The sequence below is a fragment of the Ursus americanus genome, chromosome 5 (assembly GCF_024610735.1).
Source record: "Ursus americanus isolate L20-20 chromosome 5, mUrsAme1.1.p, whole genome shotgun sequence".
Lineage (NCBI taxonomy): Eukaryota > Metazoa > Chordata > Mammalia > Carnivora > Ursidae > Ursus > Ursus americanus.
The window spans coordinates 25,640,305-25,660,243 of NC_142131.1; the positions used below are offsets into that span (position 1 = coordinate 25,640,305).

At 38.2% G+C, this 19,939-nt stretch overlaps 1 protein-coding gene across 7 annotated transcripts in view; it reads right to left on the reverse strand.

The window, feature by feature from the left end:
• ATG10 (autophagy related 10) overlaps positions 1-19,939 on the reverse strand; it is a 247,759-nt gene that overhangs the window by 90,250 nt on the left and 137,570 nt on the right. For all 7 annotated transcript variants that reach the window (XM_087862016.1, XM_087862022.1, XM_087862019.1 and 4 more), the window contains exon 4: positions 3,583-3,721. In XM_087862016.1, coding sequence (XP_087718142.1) covers positions 3,583-3,721 — 139 coding nt within the window. The remainder of the gene's footprint in view (positions 1-3,582; positions 3,722-19,939) is intronic.

The window sequence follows — 19,939 nt, forward strand, 5'->3', positions numbered from 1 at the left end:
GGGGTAGAAACAATGAACACTGAAGGTGTCAGTGTTTCGTGAGAATGGACTTCATAAACTACAAAGCACTATTTGAATATAAGCTATTTATTACTACTTGACAGGAATGTAGTTACCTCTTACCAACTGCTGGGTAACAAACGGTATTAAGTTCGGCCCACTACTTCTTCCAAACTTCAAATGGCAAAAGTATTTGGGAAAAAAGAGAATACTGGGAAGGACTTATTTCTCTTCTTAAACCCATGTTATCCCCTAGGGAACTGGGCTCCTAAATGTTCAAATAGTAGGAATGAGAGATACTCGGCAGCAGAATGCGGTGCAATTTGGCTGCGTGCCTTCAAGGATCGAATAAAAATATATGTTTACAGAAGTGGGGCAGTTGCACAGCTAGTCTGGATGCCCACCCTTTGAGTACTCAAGACGTGCCATTTTCCTTAGTCCACTACTTCTGCAGTCTATAAGAAGTATCAAGATAAAGAGTAAAGGTATATAGATGGGTCCTCAGCTTCCTGGAGACAACGGCATCACTTTCTTCCTTTTAACCCATCAGAGCAGTTCAAATAAGGCGCCATCACAATGTTTCCATCTTTGGGTTGTATGCAGAAATGGTTAGAAATTCCTCATCATTGGTTCATTCAATAAATACTTGTTGATACGATACCACAGCAGATACTGTGGCTATCAAAATGAGTAAAACAAATAACGAATGTCACATGTGTATTACACACACCCACTGCCATGAATAAAGGTTATCACTTTGTAGGTTGTAGGTACTCACTATGAATTTCCTCCCTCTCTCTTTTTACCTTATAGCTCCATCTTCTCGCTTACCATTTTACAGGGGACAAGCAAATAAATAATTCTGTTATAGTGAAACTTGTGATATTGTATGTGATAGGATGTGAAACGATGTGGTGTGATATGATATTACATGGGAGTGACAAGAGCACATGCCATGTTAGCTGAGTCCTAGGCAATAGTTTGCCTGGTGGACACTGGCCAATATAGAGGAATATGAAATAATCACAAATCAATGGATTTGCATTTCAAGAAACACAATAAATATTTCTTCTGGAATCAAAACCAGTTGATAAAAGGTCATGTCAATTTAAATGGGAATGACTACTACTAATTGCTTTACTTAAAAAAAAAAGGGTAGCAGAAGAAAATCAGAGCAGAGAAACTAATTTTTACTAACAATCAAATGCAAAAGAAATTCTAAATATCTGTCAAAAACAGGGCTAAGTGAACTATTTCTGAAGCAACAAAAAAGACCCCTGAGCAAGAAATTTTTATAATCATCCTCTTTCTAGGTCGGAACTCTGTTAGAATGAGACAAAGAAAAATCTGGACCTGGAATCAGAGGAAGACGTTAGGAATCCGTTCACCAGACTGACAGAGATCTGTTTAACAAACAGATGGAGGGCCAGAGTAATCAGATATCACAGAGAAAAGGAATGGATTAAGGGGAATAAATGAAAAATTATGACTCCAGAGTAAAGGGCAAAACATTTTTAGAACAACCATTAGGTTAAGTTAGTAGAAAAGAGAAAAGAAATTCTTAGAATATGATAAAGGAAAGAACCATTTTTCATGTTTTTCCACAAGAAAACATTCAGTATGCTTTGAAAAATTAAATTAGATATTTTAATGTACTTGAATAAATACTAAATGAATTCTGGAATTTAAAAATCCCTAGTGCTCACTCCACACAACATAGAATGGGGAGGGAGAAACAAGAAATGCAGCCACATAAAATAAATGACTTGTTTGGGTTTTCTTTTATCAACCATAAATAAAGGGTGTCTTACAAGTATATAGGTAGGATCCAAGAAAGCTAGTGGGGTATTAGTTTGTTTTTTTGTTTTTTGTGGTGTTTTTTTTTTTTTTTTTAAGAAATAGAAAACCATCATAAAGAAAAGATCTTAGGAAGTCTACAAATTTCATTAAAATATAATTGGACTTGCAGGAACAATTACTGTGCTGTACTGTAAGGGGAGCTGTTGGCACATAAGAGCAAAGTACACATATGAGCTCATCTACCAGCCTCAGCAAGACCCACTTCCAGCTAGAAGCAGTCATGTTTCAACACCTCCGATTCCCTAATGCTGACAAGCTAAACAACTTGTTTTGTCTCTGGGAGCTCTTCTCTGGTGATTAACTGCTTATGGTGAATACTAATTATAGGAAAGTACAGTATTGAAGAAGTAGTGCCCTATTTCCTCTACCTGCAGCCTTGATGTGTCTTTGAGTCTAGAAAGGTACTAGGTAGAGCCACTGCAAACCAAAACCAAGAAAAATATTTCCCTCCCCCATGGTAAATAAATGTAGCCCCTTCTACTTTTTAGGATAACAGACTTCACTGACAATAAGCCTCCTTTAACCTCTGGGCTCCAAACCAAAGAGAATTACAACAATAAAGTGAGTGTTTTAAAGGCCTGTAATAATCATATGGATAAATATGCAGCAAGAGTTCGTGAATTAGTAACTATCAGTGTCCTCAATTCCCCATGTCCCATGTTGAAAATTTACCCCAAATTGTCAGTTCTTAGGAACTGCACCTCAGATTAAAATCTTCTCACCAGGGAGTCTATGAGAATGTGCTCTTGTGTTTTAAATCCTAAGTGCTTGTTAAACCGCCAACACTGCAAAATTAGAGACCATTAAACAATATAAGGCAGCAAGTGATTAAATCTACCAAATACACATTCAAAGCAGCTTAAGCTACTTTTTAATTAAAAATAAAATATCACTGGCTAAATTCAGATGTCTTAGCTATCCAGAAAAAGTTAGAAGTCTGTTCAAAATGCAAAATGCTGCTGATAAGGCCAGATAGAAAAGGAGCAATAGGGTAGGGGGTGCACCGGGGAGGCTGCTCCTCTCGTCCCTGAGCCCAGGGAGGCAGGGCCTTGCGATGCTGACCCGGTTTAGTCAGAGGACAAGAAGGGGGAGTCATTGCCGCACTACAGGGTGAGAACTCCATGTGGCTGCTGATTAAATAAGCTTTATTAGCCAAGGCCTCAGAGGAGACAGGGTGTTCCACCTTCCTGGCAAGGGGAATGAGTTGAGCAACAGCATCGGAGGAAGCTACGGCACTGGAGATGTATAGATGGCCGAAGGAAATGTTCGTGCTATTTTTAAATATAGCTTGAACTACTTGATAAACAGTTCTTGAAATAATTATTAGTATTTGGGGATGGTGGCATGGGGGCTTCTCAGTTAACAGAATCGCTTAAGATGGAAAGAAATTTTTACTGTAAAGTTAGAAGTACATAAACATTGTAGCTTTAAGTTGTTCCTACTTGTTTAAGGAAAAGAAAAAGGGCCAGGGGGCTTAGTCAACGTTGGGCAGGAGGCCAAGAATCTGAAGATCAGACTTAAGGCTGGGATGATATCATTCACTCTGAAGTCTTGATACTCTTTCTAAAGCATGAGAAAATTTACTGGTAAAACCTTACCTCACCCACAGTTTTCTTATTTTTAACTCTCTTTCTTTTTCTCTCAAGAATAATTTTCTAAATCTGCTTTCTGCCTTATATGTAAATGTTATGAATTTACATTTAGCAGGCGACATGGTCTTACCTAAAAAGCTTGCCCTAAAGTAAAGCACAGGCACTTGGTAGCTACAGGAGTATAAGACATGATACTCATATTTAATCACTTCGCTGCCCGTTGTGGTCTCAGGCACTTCAAAATCATCCAGGGGTAGCTCTAAAGCCTCCTGAAACAAAAACAAAATGTGTTTGTCAATTAAAAAAAAAAAAAAAGTACATTAACACAGAAAGGGAAAGAGGAGGTTTTCTTCTGGCAAAATAACAGTTAAATAAATATAGGACTATGAGGTAAGGAAAAAGGAGTTTCCAACATTAATGTTTAACATTTGAGTCCTGGGTAAATAGTAAAACCAGAAAACATTAGCATTAAGTAATTCCAGATTGTTTTTAAGAGACAAAGCAGCTCTGGGTAAAGAAACAGGAAGGAAAAAAAAAAAAAAAAGCAAAAGATCTATTGCAACAGCAACTCTGAAAAATCTTTACTGTACAATTTTAGCAACAAGATGACGGCTATCCAAGCTACCTTCTTCCCTACCTGTGAGAGCTAAAAACATCCTAACAATTGAACAAGAGGCTGTGAAATGTCCCTAAAGATTCTATTGTACTTGCCAAAAGATGATTCATTGTGTGCTGAACAATTCCCAGTTCCATTTTGAATAAGAAAGTTATTTTGCAAGAGGTTGAGTTTGTTAGGTACATTTCAAAACCTAAGATGAGTCTGTTTTCTTTATTATTGTGCTATCTGTGGCATATTTCTACAATAAATCTTGATATTTATAATAGAATAGATGGCAAATATTAATGCCAACTTAAACACGGTTTTTGTAAGCAAAGATGGTTATAGCCGGCTCACTTCGCACTAATCATTCTTTACTGAGGGACTTTATTGTTATTATTATTATTATTTGTGGGTGCTTCTGAGGAATTTATCTTAATGTTGGGCAAGAATTAATTGGACATGTTGAGTCAGAATCCGATTCCATCCACACTCATTTATTTGGGTTAATTTGGGTTGAAGACTTTCCTTTGAAATTAAATTAGTAAAAGGAAAGAAGCAGGTTGGTTTGGCTCATTTCTACCTCTCATTAAAACAGTAACAACAATGAGCAATTGGAAAGAGTTACAGGAAAGATTTCAAACTTTATCAATATGAAATAAGGTTTCCTGTGGAGATAAGTAAAGCCACAGACTACTCTCCAGATCTGTATCTGCTTTACTAATTCCCCACTCACAGTCAATTCATTGGGGGAGATATTACACTGGATAAATCACAACCAAAGATACTTACAAAATAGTTTTCACTAAACTCCAGTAAACACTATCAATTAAACACAACGAATTAAGTTACCAGAGAGAAATCACAGATACAGAAAGTTAATACAGCAGCAAGAAAGAGGTTTTTCTGTTTGTTTGATTTTTCATTAGGCAAAGTTACCTGTATTTCCTTTTAAAGCAGTTCTTCAAACCAAATTCTTTCTTTTTGGTCAAAGATTAGGTTAAGCATTTATAATTTCCTTTCTTTTTTAACATTATAAAGCATTATGTCTTTGTGATAAAAAAAAAAATCATTGCAGGGGCATCTGGGTGGCTCAGTAAGCCACTGACTCTTGATTTCAGCTCAGGTCATGATCTCGGGGTTGTGAGATCGAACCCTGTGTTGGGCTCCACACTGGGCGTGGAGCCTGCTTCAGATTCTCTCACCTTCTCCTTCTGCCCCCACCCACTTGTCCCTCTCTTAAAAAAAAAAAAAATCATTGCAAATACTGCACAAGTACATAAAATAAAAAGTGAAATTCCCCTCATCCCAGCACTTCTATACCTCCAGTATGTAACCATTTTTAATAGGTTAGTGTATTTTTCCAGACTTTCAGAATTTTTTGGCCTATAATCACACACACACACACACACACACACACACACACACACACACAGCCACCCACCCTTGATTTAAGCATGATGTATAGCGGCGCCTGGGTGGCTCAGTCAGCTAAGCCTCTGACTCTTGATTTCAGCTCAGGTTATGATTTCAGGGTTGTGAGTTTGAGCCCCACCTTGGGCTCCCCACTGGGCATGAAGCCTGCTTAAAATTCTCTCTCTCCTTCTGCCCTCTGCCCTCCCCCCTTCCCCACACACACACACTCTCACTCTAAAAAAAAAAAAAAAAAAATCATGATGCATATACATACTTTCCTTGATTTGATTTTTATACTTTTCACTCATGGACATCTTATCATGTCCTGCCATGTCAATGCTATAGATTTTGCTCTTTCTTTTAATGGCTTCACTGTATTCCATTACATGACGATGCCACAGTTTGTTTGTTTTAGCATTTCCATATTGCTAGATATTTTAGGTTGATTATAATTTTCTGCTACCACCACTAATACTGCAATACATATCATAGCACATATATCCTTATACCTCTACTTCTCTGTGGTAGATTTCTAAAGGGGACATTACTATGTGAAAGGGTATGTGCGCTTTAAAGTTCGATAGATAACTGACAATCTATCCTCAGAAAAAGGCCGCATCGGTTTATATTCCCAGTGAGAATGTAGGAGAATGTCCTTTCCCATATCCCATAAGTACTTGAACATTATTTGTTTTTAATTTTTCCGTATTTGATGAATTTTTAAATGTCATTTTTTGGTTTTATTTGTTTAAAAGATTTATTTATTTATTTATTTTTAGAAAGGGGGAGGGGCAGAGAGAGAGAGAGACAGAGAGACAGAGAGACAGAGAGAGAGAAGCTGACTACCTGCTGAGCACAAAGCCCAACTCAGCACTCAATCCCACCACCCTGGAATCATGACCTGAGCCAAAATCAAGAGTTAATGTTCAACCAACTAAGCCACCCAGGCACCCCTCATTTTTTGGTTTTAAATTCTAGTTTCTTGATTGCTAGTGAAAGTGAACATCTATTCATATGTTTATTGGTAATTTGCATTCTTCTGTGATTTGCCTATTCCTATCCTTTGCCTATTTTTTTGATATTTAGTTTGCACCTTTCTTATGGAATTACACAAAGTTTTGTATATTAGAAATAACTTATTATTGGATATAGATATATCCTTCTGCATCACAGAAAAACAAGATGTGTAAAGATATGTGTGATATGTATATGTATGTATATATATAAATAACATTTTCATTCAGTTCTCTTTTTAACTTTGTTTCTTATTTTATCATAAAGATTTTTTTCACTTTTATGTAGTAAAATCCATACATTTTCTCTTTGCAGATTCTGAGTTACCCATCTTTATTAAAAGGCCTCCTACTTTGGCCCACCTCACCCTTAAAAATTATGAAAATGTTAAACTTTATTCTACATACACATACATTTATGTTTTTAACTTTACATTTAGATCATTAGTCCACCTGAATTTTGTTTTTGTGTATGGTGTGAGGTAAGAATTTTTCCCAGAGGATTTCTAATAGTCCCTCTTTTCCCCATTGCTTCTTAATGCCACCTTTACTGTAAATTAAATTTGTGTGTGTGTATATTTATTCCTTATTCTCTATTGAGCTATTTCTCTCCTTAGACAATCACTGTCCAATTCTTAAGTAAATACTGAAGTGGGTCATTAATTTCTGCAGCAGACTGCAGATACAGACTACCTGAGACTCAGCGCTGTTGGGGACGATGAAATTTCTAGAAACAATCTCCTTCACTTCAACTCAAATTCAACACTCAGGTATGCACTGGGGTTGACACCAGGTACTTGCCAGTGGTGATCAACTGGACATAAATGCAATTTCTCTGGAACAGTTAGGAGGCCCAAGGAGTAAGAGAGAGGGGATAGACAGAACAAGCTTCCTGAAGAGCCATGAGAAGTCTCACTCTAATCACTATTCTCATCAGCAGGAGCACCTCTGTGGGATTTGAAGGCAGAAGTGTTTGAGCACTCCTCTCACTGGGAGGGCTGCTTGTTTCCCAGTCCCTCACTCTGGGCAGCTACCTGTGGGCAAAGTCATTTTTGCATCTTTAACTCATATTAAATGAATGTGAATCCTTGGCCTGTGTCTGCCAGGAATCTATCCATCATTCATGGTCACCTCTATGACACTCACGCAAAAGTCATGCAGTTTGGAAACCTCAAACTTCTCCATGTTTTCTGCTTCCCCTTCTGAAAGTGCCAGATGGTATTAGCCTAAGGTTCTTGTCTTATTCATCTTTGTACTCCCAGAGACTCTAACACAGAGCTGAGAACCACAGTGAGCAATACTATTTCAGGAACAGATCTGTTTCCTCCCATCTAAGTATTCTACAATGAACTTCATAGTTAATTCACCAGCAACACCATCCCCACCGCAAAGTCTGAAAAGAAGTAAATGGAGGAGTAAAAATGCAAAAGATCACCAAAAATGATAAACAAATGGCAAATAAGCCATTAAGCAAATTAAAACTACAATGAGATATCACTGTGTATCTATTAGAATGGCTAAAATGGCAAGTAGTGACACCTTCTAATGCCGGTGGAGGTGCAGAGAAACGAGATCATTCACACACTGCTGCTTAGACTATAAAATCATACGGCAATTTCTTATAAAACTAAACATGTAATTAACATGCAACCCACCAATTACACTCGTGGGCATTTGTCCCAGAGAAATGAAAAAAACCTGTACACAAATGTTTATAACCGTTTTATTCCGAATAGCCCAAAACGTGAAATATTTCAAATGTCCTTCAACAGGTCATGGCTAAACAAACTGATACATCATTCCACACTACTCAGCAATTAAAAGAGCAAACTATTTTTTTTTGCTTTCATTTTTATTAAGCTTTTAATTTTAATTCCAATATAGCTAACATACAGTGTTATTTTAGTTTCAGGTGTACAAAATCGTGAGTCAGTGATTCTCTAGATTACTCACTGCTCTTCATAATGAGCATACTCTTTAATCCCCACCAACTGTTTCACCCACTTCCCTCTGGGTAATCATCAGTTTGTTCTCTATAGTTAAGAGTCCGTTTCTTGGTTTGTGTGTGTCTTCTCTCTTTTTTCCTTTGTTTATTTGGTTTCTTAAATTCCACACATGAGCGAAATCATATGGTATTTGACGTTCTCGAACTTATGTAGGTTAGCATGATACCCTCTAGTTCCATCCACATCACTGCAAATGGCAAGATTTCTTTTTTTTTTTGATGGCTGCATAATATTCTGTTGCAAACATACCACATCTTCTTTATCCATTCATCTGTCAAAGGACATCTGTCTGGGCTCTTTCCATAGTTTGGCTATTGTGGACATTGCTGCTATAAACGTTGGGCTGCAGGTGCCTCTTTGGATCACTACATTTGTATCTTTGGGGTAAATACCCAGTACTGTAATTGCTGGGTCGTAGGGTAGCTCTATTTTCAACTTTTTGAGGAACCTCCATACTGTTTTCCAGAGTGGCTGCACCAGCTTGCATTCCCACCAACAGTGTAAGAGGAGGGTTCCCCTTTCTCTGCATCCTTGCCAAATAATTCTTTCAAAGAACCAGCCCTAGTTTTGTTGATCTGTTCTACTGTTCTTTTGGATTCTATTTCATTGATTTCTGCTCTAATCTTTATTATTTCTCTTCTCCTACTGGGTTTAGGCTTTATTTGCTGTTCTTTCTCCAGCTCCTTTAGGTGTAAGGTTGGGCTGTGTATTTGAGACCTTTCTTGTTTCTTGAGAAAGGCTTGTATTGCTATATACTTCCCTCTTAGGACTGCCTTTCTAGCATCCCAAAGGTTTTGAATAGTTGTGTATTCATTTTCACTTGTTTCCATGAATTTTAAAAATTCTCCTTTAATTTCCTGGTTGACCCATTCATTCTTTAGTAGGATGCTCTTTAGCCTCCATGTATTTGAGTTCTTTCCAAATTTTCTCTTGTGATTAAGTTCCAGTTTCAAAACACTGTGGTCCAAAAATATGCAGGGAATATTCCCAATTTTTTAGTACCCATTGAGACCTGATTTGTGACCCAGGATGTGATCTTTTCTGGGAATGTTCCATATGCACTCAAGAAGAATATGTATTCTATTGATTTAGGATGGAATGTTCTGAATATATCTGTGAAGTCCATCTAGTCCAGTGTATCATTCAACGCCCTTATTTCCTTGTTGATCTCCTGCTTTGATGATCTGTCCATCGCAGTGAGGGGGGGTGTTAAAATACCCTAGTATTTTTGTATTATTATCAATGTGTTTCTTTAATTTTGTTATTAATTGGCTTATATATTTAGCTGCTCCCATGTTAGGGGCATAAATATTTACAATTGTTAGATTTTCTTGTTGGATAGACCCTTTAATTATGACATAGTGTCCTTCCTCATCTCTTAATACAGTCTTTGGTTTAAAGCCTAACTTGTCTGATGCAAGGACTGCCACCCCAGCTTTCTTTTGATGTCCATTAGCATGATAAATGGTTTTCCACCCCCCCTCACTTCCCATCTGGAGGTGTCTTTGGGTCTCAAATGAGTCTCCTGCAGACAGCATATCAATGGCTCTTGTTTTTTAATCAATCTGATAACCTATGTTTTTTCATTGGGGTTTTTAGCCCATTTACATTCAGAGTAACTATTGAAGGATACGAATTTAGTGCATTTTATTGCCTGTAAAATGACCGTTACTTTATATTGTCTCTGTTCCTTTCTGGTCTATGTTGCTTTTGGGCTCTCTCTTTGCTTAGAGGATCCCTTTTAATATTTCTTATAGGGCTGGTTTGGTGATCACAAATTCTTTAAGTTTCTGTTTGTCCTGGAAGTTTTTTATTGCTCCTATTTTGAATCAGAGCCTTGCTGGATAAAGTATTCTTGGCTGCATTTTCTTCTCAGTTAGCACCCTGAATATACCATGCCAGTCCTTTCTGGGTTGCCAGGTTTCTGTGGCTAAGTCCACTGCCAGTCTAATGTTTCTACCCTTGCAGGTTACTTATCTCTTGTCCTGAGTTGCTTTCAGGATTTTCTCTTTGTCTCTGAGATTTGTAAGTTTCACTATTACATGTAGGGGTATTGACCTATTTTTATTGATATTGAGGTGGGTTCTCTGTGCCTCCTGGATTTTATGCCTATTTCCTTCCCCAGATTAGGGAAGTTCTCCACTATAATTTGCTCCAATATACCTTCTGCCCCTCTCTCTCTTTCCTCTTCTAGGATCCTTATTATTATAATATTGTTTCACTTTATGGTATCACTTATCTCTCAAATTCTCCCCTCATGATCCAGTTGTTGTGTATCTCTCTCTTTCTCAGCTTTTTTATTCTCCATCATTTGGTCTTTCATAACACGAATTCTCTCTTCTGCCTCATTTATCTGAGCAGTTAGAGCCTCCATTTTTTATTGCATCTCATTAATAGCCTTTTAGATTTCAACTTGGTTAGATTTTAGTTCTTTTATTTCTCTAGTGTCGTCTATGCTTTTTTCAAGCCCAGCTAGTATCTTTAGAATCGTTGTTCTGAACTCTAGTTCTGACATCTTACTTATGTCTATACTGATTAGGTTTCTGGCAGTCAGTACTGCCTCTTGTTCTCTTTTTGAGGTGAGTTTGTCCAACTTGTCATTCTGTTCAGAGAAGAATAGATGAACGAGAGAACAAAATACTAAAGTGGCAACAATGGCCCCAGAGAAATATGCACTAAACAAATCAGATGAGACCTGAAACTGGGGAAAAGAAAAAAAAAGAAAGAAAATAATCAGACAGGTGAACAGAATAGAGCAATACACTGGATTCTGTGTGTAATTTGGTCTGTTTTTTAGAAAACTAGATCCCAAAATTGTAAAGAAAAAAAAAAACTTATGTATGGATAATAATAAAGTTTAAAAATAAATAAATAAATAAATAAATAAATAAATAAATAAAAATACAGTTAAATACAATGAAAGGACAGAAGGTAACTCTAAAAATGGAAATTGAACAAAAAAAGAGAAAAACAAAACAAAACAAACAACAACAACAAAGGAAGGGATATCAACAGACAGGTGAACAGAACAGAGCAATACACTATTTCCTGAGTTTATTTTGGTCAGTTTGTTAGAAGAAACTACATCTCAAAATTTAAAGAAAGAAAAATTTATATATACAAAAATAAAATTGAATACATTGAAAGGATAGAATGTAAATGTAAAGATGGAAATTTAAGAAGACTTTTAACAAAACAAAACAAAAAAAAAGGAAGAAGAAGAAGAAAAAAAAGAAAAAGAAAAACAACAACAACAAAAAAGAGACTATGATTAGACAGGTGAATAGAACAGAGCCACTAGATTTTAGGTGTAATTTGGTCTGTTAGAAGAAACTGCATCCCAAAATTGTAAAGAAAGAGAAACTTATATATATACAAAAATAACATTAAATACAGTGAAGGGCTAAAATGTAACTGTAAAAATGAAAATTAAAAAGGATTTTAAAAAGGAGTTGATAAAAAAAGAAATTGGTTGAAAAAGGAAAGTAAAAAAAAAAAAAAAAAAAAAAAAAAAAAAAAAAGCCATGAATTCTATGTGCTGTATTCCCCTAGAGCTGCAATTTTGCATTTCTCATTGATCAGTAAACTTGGTCTTGGCTGGGTGTTCTTGCTGATCTTCTGGGGGAGAGGGGCCTGTTGTGCTGATTCTCAACTGTATTTGCCCAGGCGGAATTGCACCACCCTTGCCAGGAGCCAGGCTAAGTAATCTGCTCTGGTTTGCTCTATGTGGCTTTTGTTCCTTGAAGGCTTTCCACGCAGCTTTAGAGGATGAAAATGAAAATGGCGGCCTCCCAATCTCTGGCCTCTGAGCCGAAAGCTTGGGGCCCCACTCCTCAGTGCGCCCTCAGAGAAAAGCAGTCAATCACTCCTGTCTCCTTGGTCTCCAGCTGCACTTCGTGCTCACCTTCCCTGTGACCAAACGTTTCTATCTCAGGCACACGACCCCGTTTTGAGTCTCCAAACCGTGTGGACTCCTGTGGCTTCCTCCTGCGCCACTCCTCCCAAGGGAGGAAGGGGGGTCTCGCCAGTTCTGCCACTTGTCGGGTCCCTGCTCAGAGAGCAGTGGCCTAACTGTGCTGTGGTTTGTAGTTTATGGCAAACCCAAGTTGAGAGCCCACTCCTGGGCTCACTGTTTGTAGCCGGATTCCCCACTCTGATGCCTGGGAGCTCTACCACATTCAGACATCCCGGGTCTTCCTGTGACCTCCAGGATCCTGAGACCACACTGTCCCAGCTAGGATTCTGTCCCCGCTTAGCAGCCTGAGTGATGTCCCTCACTGGAGCAGACTTCTAAAAGTTCCAGTTTCATGTTCCGCTGCTCTATCATTTGCGGGTAGCCAGCTGATGAAGGCTCCCTCCCCCTGGGGTCGATCTACCCATATATCAACTCAGATTTTTCTCCACACCTCCTACCTTGCAGAAAGTGGTCACTTTTCTATTTGTAGAGCTGTGGCTATTCTTTTCTTCTCTCTCCAGTTGAGTTTGCAGGTGTTCAGAATGATTTGATAGCTATGTAGCTGAATTCCTGGGACCAGATGAAATTAAGGTCTCCTACTCCTCCACCATCTTGGACTCGGATTTTATCCTTTCTCTTGTTGATGTGATGTATCAAGTTGATTGATTTGTGAATACTGAACCACTCTTGCATCCCAGGAGTAAATCTCACTTGATCATGGTGAATGCTTTTTTTAATGTACTGTTGGATTTGATTTCCTAGTATTTTGTTGAGGATTTTTGCATCCATGTTCATCAGAGATGTTGGTCTGTAGTTCTCTTTTTTTGTGGTGTGTTTATCTGGCTGTGGTATCAGGATAATTCTGGCCTCACTGAATTCCTCTTCTGTTTTTTGAATAGTTTGAGAAGAATAGGCATTAACTCTTTTTTAAACGTTTGGTAGAATTTACCTGTGGAACCATCTGGTCCTGGACTTTTGTTTACTGGGAGTTTTTTGACTACTGGCTCAATTTCATTGCTGGTAATTGGTCTGTTCAAATTTTCTATTTCTTCCTGCTCCAGTTTTGGGACTTTATCCATTTCATCTAGGCTGTCCAATTTGTTGGCATATAATTTTTCATAATATTTTCTTATAATTGTTTCTATTTCTGGGGTGTTGGTTTTCACTTCTTCAAAAGAGCAAACTATTGATACACACAACTACTTGGGTGACTCTTCTGAGTATTATGCAAGTGATAAAGCCAATCCAAAAAAGCTACAGACTATATAATTCCATTCATATAAATTTTTGAAATGACAGAATTTTAAAATGAAGAACAGAGAACAGATTAGTGTTAGGAGGTGGGTGAAGGGAGGTGGGTTAGTGTTACAAAAGGGCAACATGAGGAATCCTTGTGGTGATGCAACTGTTCTATATCTTGACTCTGGTGGTGGATATGTGAACCTACCTACATGTGATAAAATTGTATAGACCAAATACACACATACACACACACACACACACACACACAAAACTGGGAAATCCAAATAAGATTAGTGGATTGTATCAATGCCAATATCCTGGTTGTGATATTATTATACTATAGTTTCACAAGATATTACCTCTGGGGGAAACTGGGTAAAAAGTACACGGGATCTTCCTGATTACTTCTCATTACTGCATGTGAATCTACAGTTAACTAAAATATTTCTATTAAAAAATGAAAAGGAAAGATAGTGAGGCAATTTGAGTCTTGTTAAAAATGAATTAAAATTTCTAAGACCTTAGGTGCTAACAATACAGATGGAAGATGGATCAGGTTAATAAAGACAGGCTGATGTCTGGGATTTGCTTTACAATTACATAGGAGAGGGGTCAGTGGATGGAGGTATAGAAGGGGCATGAATGGCCATGGAGTGGTAACTGTTGGGGTTGCTTAATGAGTTCACTGGTAGTCATTATTATTCCATCCTGTCGACTTTTGTTAATATTTTAAATTCTCCAAAATAAAAAAAAAAATAGATAATAGAGTTTTCTGAAACCATGTTGCACGATAAAGAATCTTGGAACTCTAACAGTGAAAGGAACTTGAATCATTTCATTTAGCCCAACACGCAACAACAGCCCAGAAATGTGGGTGGTTTACCCAGTGTCACCCCTAGTTAGAGGCACAGATAGACCTATAACCCATGTGGAAACACTGAAACCATTGCTCTTTGTATTATAGTTTGCCCCATCTTAATTATTAGCATGTTTAATTTGCACTGATGTTCTGGACAACAGGAGATTTAGTGACATTTTGAGTAAGTTTGTTAGTATTTTTTTCTTTTATTATGTTTGTAAGGAAGGATTTAGGTATATTTAATTTGATTTAAGAGTTACTAGAAAAATAAGTCATGTACCTTTATTTTCCTCAAAATGTTGCTATTTCACTAAATTAGAAGATACCTGTGTTTACAAAATTACATTCATTCAAGGAGCAAAACGATTAAGTGGTTCCTATTAATTATAGAACCCTTGATTTTACTGAATTCAATTAACAATAAGTTGACAGTGATCTCTCATTTAGAAAATCTGATATGAATTAAGCTTTACAACTAAATCCCATTAAATAGGGATCATGCTGAAGACACTTCATAGATATTTTATTGAAATCAACCCCAAATCGTATGTTGGGCTTAGGAAATGAGATCCATATCTCTATTGAGCCTACAGGGAAAAGTAATTGAAGGAAGAAAAACTTTTCTTCTATCACTAAAAATCTCTATTACTATTACTGAGCAAACCTAAGTGAGGAGATTTATTCATAATGTCCCCTTGAAGAAAAGAGAGTCTATTTGTTTATCTTCTACCAGTCAGGTCTTCAGTTCAAACCTAACAGTAATGGGCCAGAATCATAGCCAGGAAGCCAAAGCGTGACAGGTAGCAGTGCTGCTTCAGAGGCAATCCGCAGCTGTATCCTCCAGGGGACACAGGAGCCATCTCATCACAATGGGAAAATGGGCTATGGAACAAACTTCAGTTGATTTTCTTGAGCCAGTAGCTTTTAGTATCTTCGGAAGTTATAAAGACTAAGGGAGCCAGGGCTGTTCAGTCGGTTAAGCCTCTGAGGTTAGGTCATGATCTCAGGGTCCTGGGATCGAGCCCCTTGTGGAGCCCCACATTGGGCACCGCGTCGGTGGGAAGTCTGCTTGCCCCTCCGCCCCTCCCCCTGCTTGTGCGTACTCTTTCTCTCAAATAAAATCTTTAAAAAAGTGATAGAGTGATGAAGCTTTTTGACAAATTAATGAAAAATCAATTCCTTAAGAAAGAAAGAATTCTAATTATTAAAACATATAAAGTGAATTACAAAAATAATCTAAGTGGGACTGTAAGTAAAAGCAGGCCTTTTTTTGTTTCACGTGTTTTACAGTGGGGTGGTCTTTTCACTGTCTTTACTCCTAGAATGACTTCTTTCATGATCTCTGGCTTTTGAGTAAATGACTCACAAAGACCTTTCCAAGTGACGGCATTCTTTCAGCGATTGTAAATGTAGTATCTGGTATGCAAGAGAGGGTTCAACACGAGGCGGGCATGTGTCTTACGGTACCCAGGGCGACGTCAAAACAACAAAGGGCAGTCACCAAGATGATCCCAAGCATAGCATCTCAGTGATGCTTCCCCTGTTCCCAGGAATATGATCATTCCTCCTCCTCATTTTTTAAAAAAAGAAAAACAACACCCATGATTCTTTGCTCTCCCAGCTTCCTCAGAGGGGAGAGAATTAGCATCCCCATGGCCAATGTGGGTTCCCACAGAGAGAAAGAATCTGTCTCCTGTGCGGGGATTAAATCCTCCTCTGCAGCCTGGCATGCTTAAGGGCCAGGCAGGAGGGAGGCGAGGCAGAAACCCGCCAAAGCACATCTGGCAGTTTTCTGAATGTTTACACCTGGCTCCACTGGGCTTCTTAGGCCCTGTTTCCTTCAGGACTGTGCAGGAGACAGCAAGACAGCTTGAGTCTGGAGTTGGACAGCTAGCAAACCGGATGAGTATAAGCAGACTGTGGAAGAGGCTGCCTCTTAGATTCCACGCCAGAGAACACAGCTCCCCTGGTGGGAGGGAACAGTAATAATGTTTAATAGAACCTATCATATGCCAATGACAATTAGTCCTGACATGAGAACAATATATAAATAGCATTGTTTTCTGAGAAAAAAAAATCAGAAGCGCTCAGAAGGACTTCTTTAAAAAAGAGTTTAGTTCTTGTCATCTACTTTTTAGGATTCCTGAGCAGCTATAAGCAAAAAGAGTCAGCAGGATAAGGGGTTTTAAAATCAGACATTGCTTGGGGGAATGATGACTAGCTGGAGAAAGAAGGAAAGACTTTCACCTGGTATTCTGAGCTTCCGAATCAGTCAAATGTGATTCTATTCAGAGTTCCCCTTTGCTTGTTACATAAGAAAAACGAACATCAGTTTACATTGTTTGTATGCTTTTCTCCTTACTCTGCAAAGACCATCCAAGTTGAGGGGGTAGGGAATGTTAAACATTTGTATTCTTGGGTTCCATCCCCAAACTTCTGCTTTTGGACTCAGTACTTCTGGGATGGTACTTAAGAATCCACCTCGTTTACAATGCTCTAGGTAACACTAACAAGTGGTCAGCAGAGGCCCTGCTTCACATACATACGAAGGGTCTGCTTCGGGATTCTTACTTTCGTAGTCTGTGGGATTCCAGCGTCAAGAAAGCCCAATCACCAAGGCTCAAAACTATGCAATAAGCCAGCTTGCCTTCAGTGGCTGCTCATCTGTGTCTTCAGGAGAATTGCTATCTCACTGGTCTCCTCTCAGCAGGAGCCTATGCCCCTCTGTTAACCTAAGACATCAGCTCATCATCCCCACTCAAGGGCCAGCGACCCTGGTCTTTTCCTTTATCTCCCCCTATCCAAAAGGAAAAAGAAAAAAAGAAAAGAAAAAAGTCCTTCATTCTCTCTTTTTCCTTTGAATTGATTAATTCGTGTTCAGGTATCAATGGCCATTAATGGCTTAGTATGGTACTCCTTTATCGATTACTATATTCAGTTGCAGATCTGTAGCTAATAGCCCTAATCAAAAGGAATCTTTACTAGTGGAATTTGGGTGCCAAAAAGAAGTAAGTTTTGCACCATGCATGTAACCATTAATGTATAAGACTTGCCTTATAAACCACTCTGTTTTAAATCCAGAGCCAGAAAATTCTTCCCTGTGTTACTGGGTAAATCAGGTCCACTGGATTTATCCTTGCAGAGAATTAAGAAACAAGAGTCATCTTTCATATAATATCCTCTCAAAATTATGAACCGATGTATTGTCTTCAGATTTCTCTTTCCCATATTAAACAATCCTAGTTCTTCTCATTTTTCTTATATCCCTAAATTCAGAGGTCTCAAATGTTTTCTTATAAAGAGCCAGATAGTAAATATTTTAGGCTTTGTGGGCCATATGATTCTGCCATTGTAGCATAAAAGCAGCCATTAGCAGCATGTAAACAAAAGGACTATACTCCAGTGAAACTTTATTTACAAAAACAAGGTATGGCCCATAGACCTGTTTGCCTACCCCTACAAGTCCCATCTTCAGGTAGGCCTTCTTTAATTTCATTTATTGTACTTTTATAAGTAGTAAGCAGAACCTTATTAAAGGAGCTATATTTCCAATTGGTGAACTTTCCCCCTTTTCTGTTTGGTGTTTTGTTATTTATTTTTTTTCTATCTTAGGATGTTACATTGGAATTCCTGTGCGGATAAATTCCAAGCCTTAAAAGAATGATGCTAATTGAATCCAATAGGCTGAAGTTTGGCTGAAGTCATTTACTAAAGCAGAGATAACACTACCCTAATTTAAACAAGTGAGATTTTTAAATGTCTTGATGAATAAACTGCAAATTTCTTCAGCATATGAATAAACTTCCATACTCAAATCCAGAAATGGGTAAATTTCACTGCCAAAGAGTGAAAATGATAAGGTCTTGATAAACAAACCAAAAGGCAAGCACGGCAGTACTATCAGAGTGTGGTGCACCCTAACGCACGGGCTCTCCCACACCCTGTGCACAAGACACGGCACATGGAGGAAAGAGCAGAGAACTGCGCTCCAGGACCTTGGAGTAAGCCAGCAGCTCCTTCCACTTCCTCAGGACTGTGTCTCAGTTATGTGGATGCGAACAGGGCTTTACTTGCTTGCCTGTTGGCTTTGTTACCAGGAGAATCCCTTAAGGAGTTCTAGAGGTAACTACACCACATGCCAGGCACTGTGCATGTGCCAGGACAAGTCGTGATGTTACTTTTATTTTGTTTTTTAAGATTTTTAAAAATTTTATTTATTAAAGAGAGAGACAAAGAGCAGGGGCTGGAGCAGAGAGAGAGAATCCCAGGCAGACCCTGTGCTGAACGTGGAGCCCAATGTGGGGCTCAATCTCACCAACCCCGATATCATGACCTGAATCAAAATCAAGAGTCGCACACTTAACTGACTAAGCCACCCAGGCGCCCCCGTGGTATTACTTTTAAATAATACGATTTCAGCAGCAATGAGAGCACAATGAAAGTTCTCATCTTTCTACTGGGGTGTAAGAATACACTCAAAATCTCAGATAAAAACAGTCAGATATTTTAGAAACATAGTATTATCAAATGTGGAAAATGGCATGGAATTTGGGGTTAGACCTGGGTTCAGTTCCTGGCTCTGCCTCTCACTGGATGGATAGATCACTTAATCCCTCTGAGTCTCAAGTTGCTTACTTGTTAAATGAAGCCACTTTTCTCACATTTTCCCCTTGTTTGAAGTGTATTAAACAAGACAGAGTGTAAAACTATCTGACACATAGTAGGTATGCAGATTAATTCATTCATTCATCCATCATCAAATGTTATAGTGTCTCTTCTGTGTTCTAGACCAAGGGTCAGCAAATATTTTCTTAAGGGGCCAGATAGTAAATATTTTCAGCTTTGTGCACCACATGTCTCTGTCAAAACCACTCGACTTTGCCATTGTCGCACAAAAGCAGCCTAGACAATATGTAAATTGAGCGTGGCTTTGTTCCAATATAACGTTATTTATGGACACTGAAATTTAAATTTCATATAATTTTAATGTGTCATGAAACACTATTCTTTTGATTCTTTTTCAACCATATAAAAATGTAAAAACCATTCTTAGCTTGTGAGCTGTACAAAAATAGGGAGCAGGCATTAGTTTGACAACCTTTGCTCTAGACACTGTCCTAGGATCTGGGAACAGAGGGCAGAACAACAGACACTGTGCCCCAAAGGGAGGAAACATGTTAAGCAATCACACACATAACAATGAAATTATCATCATAATAAGTGCTACTAGAGAAAATGCACAGTCCCCAGAGTGTATGTAATTTTACCACATCTGTAAACTCAGTGTGTGAGATTCTAACCTTTTTTGTTGTTCAGCTCTTTCAAGTATAAACCAATTTATGTGGTGCGGACCTCTTAAATATCCCAGTCACTGTTTATTTTTAGTTCAATGACCATA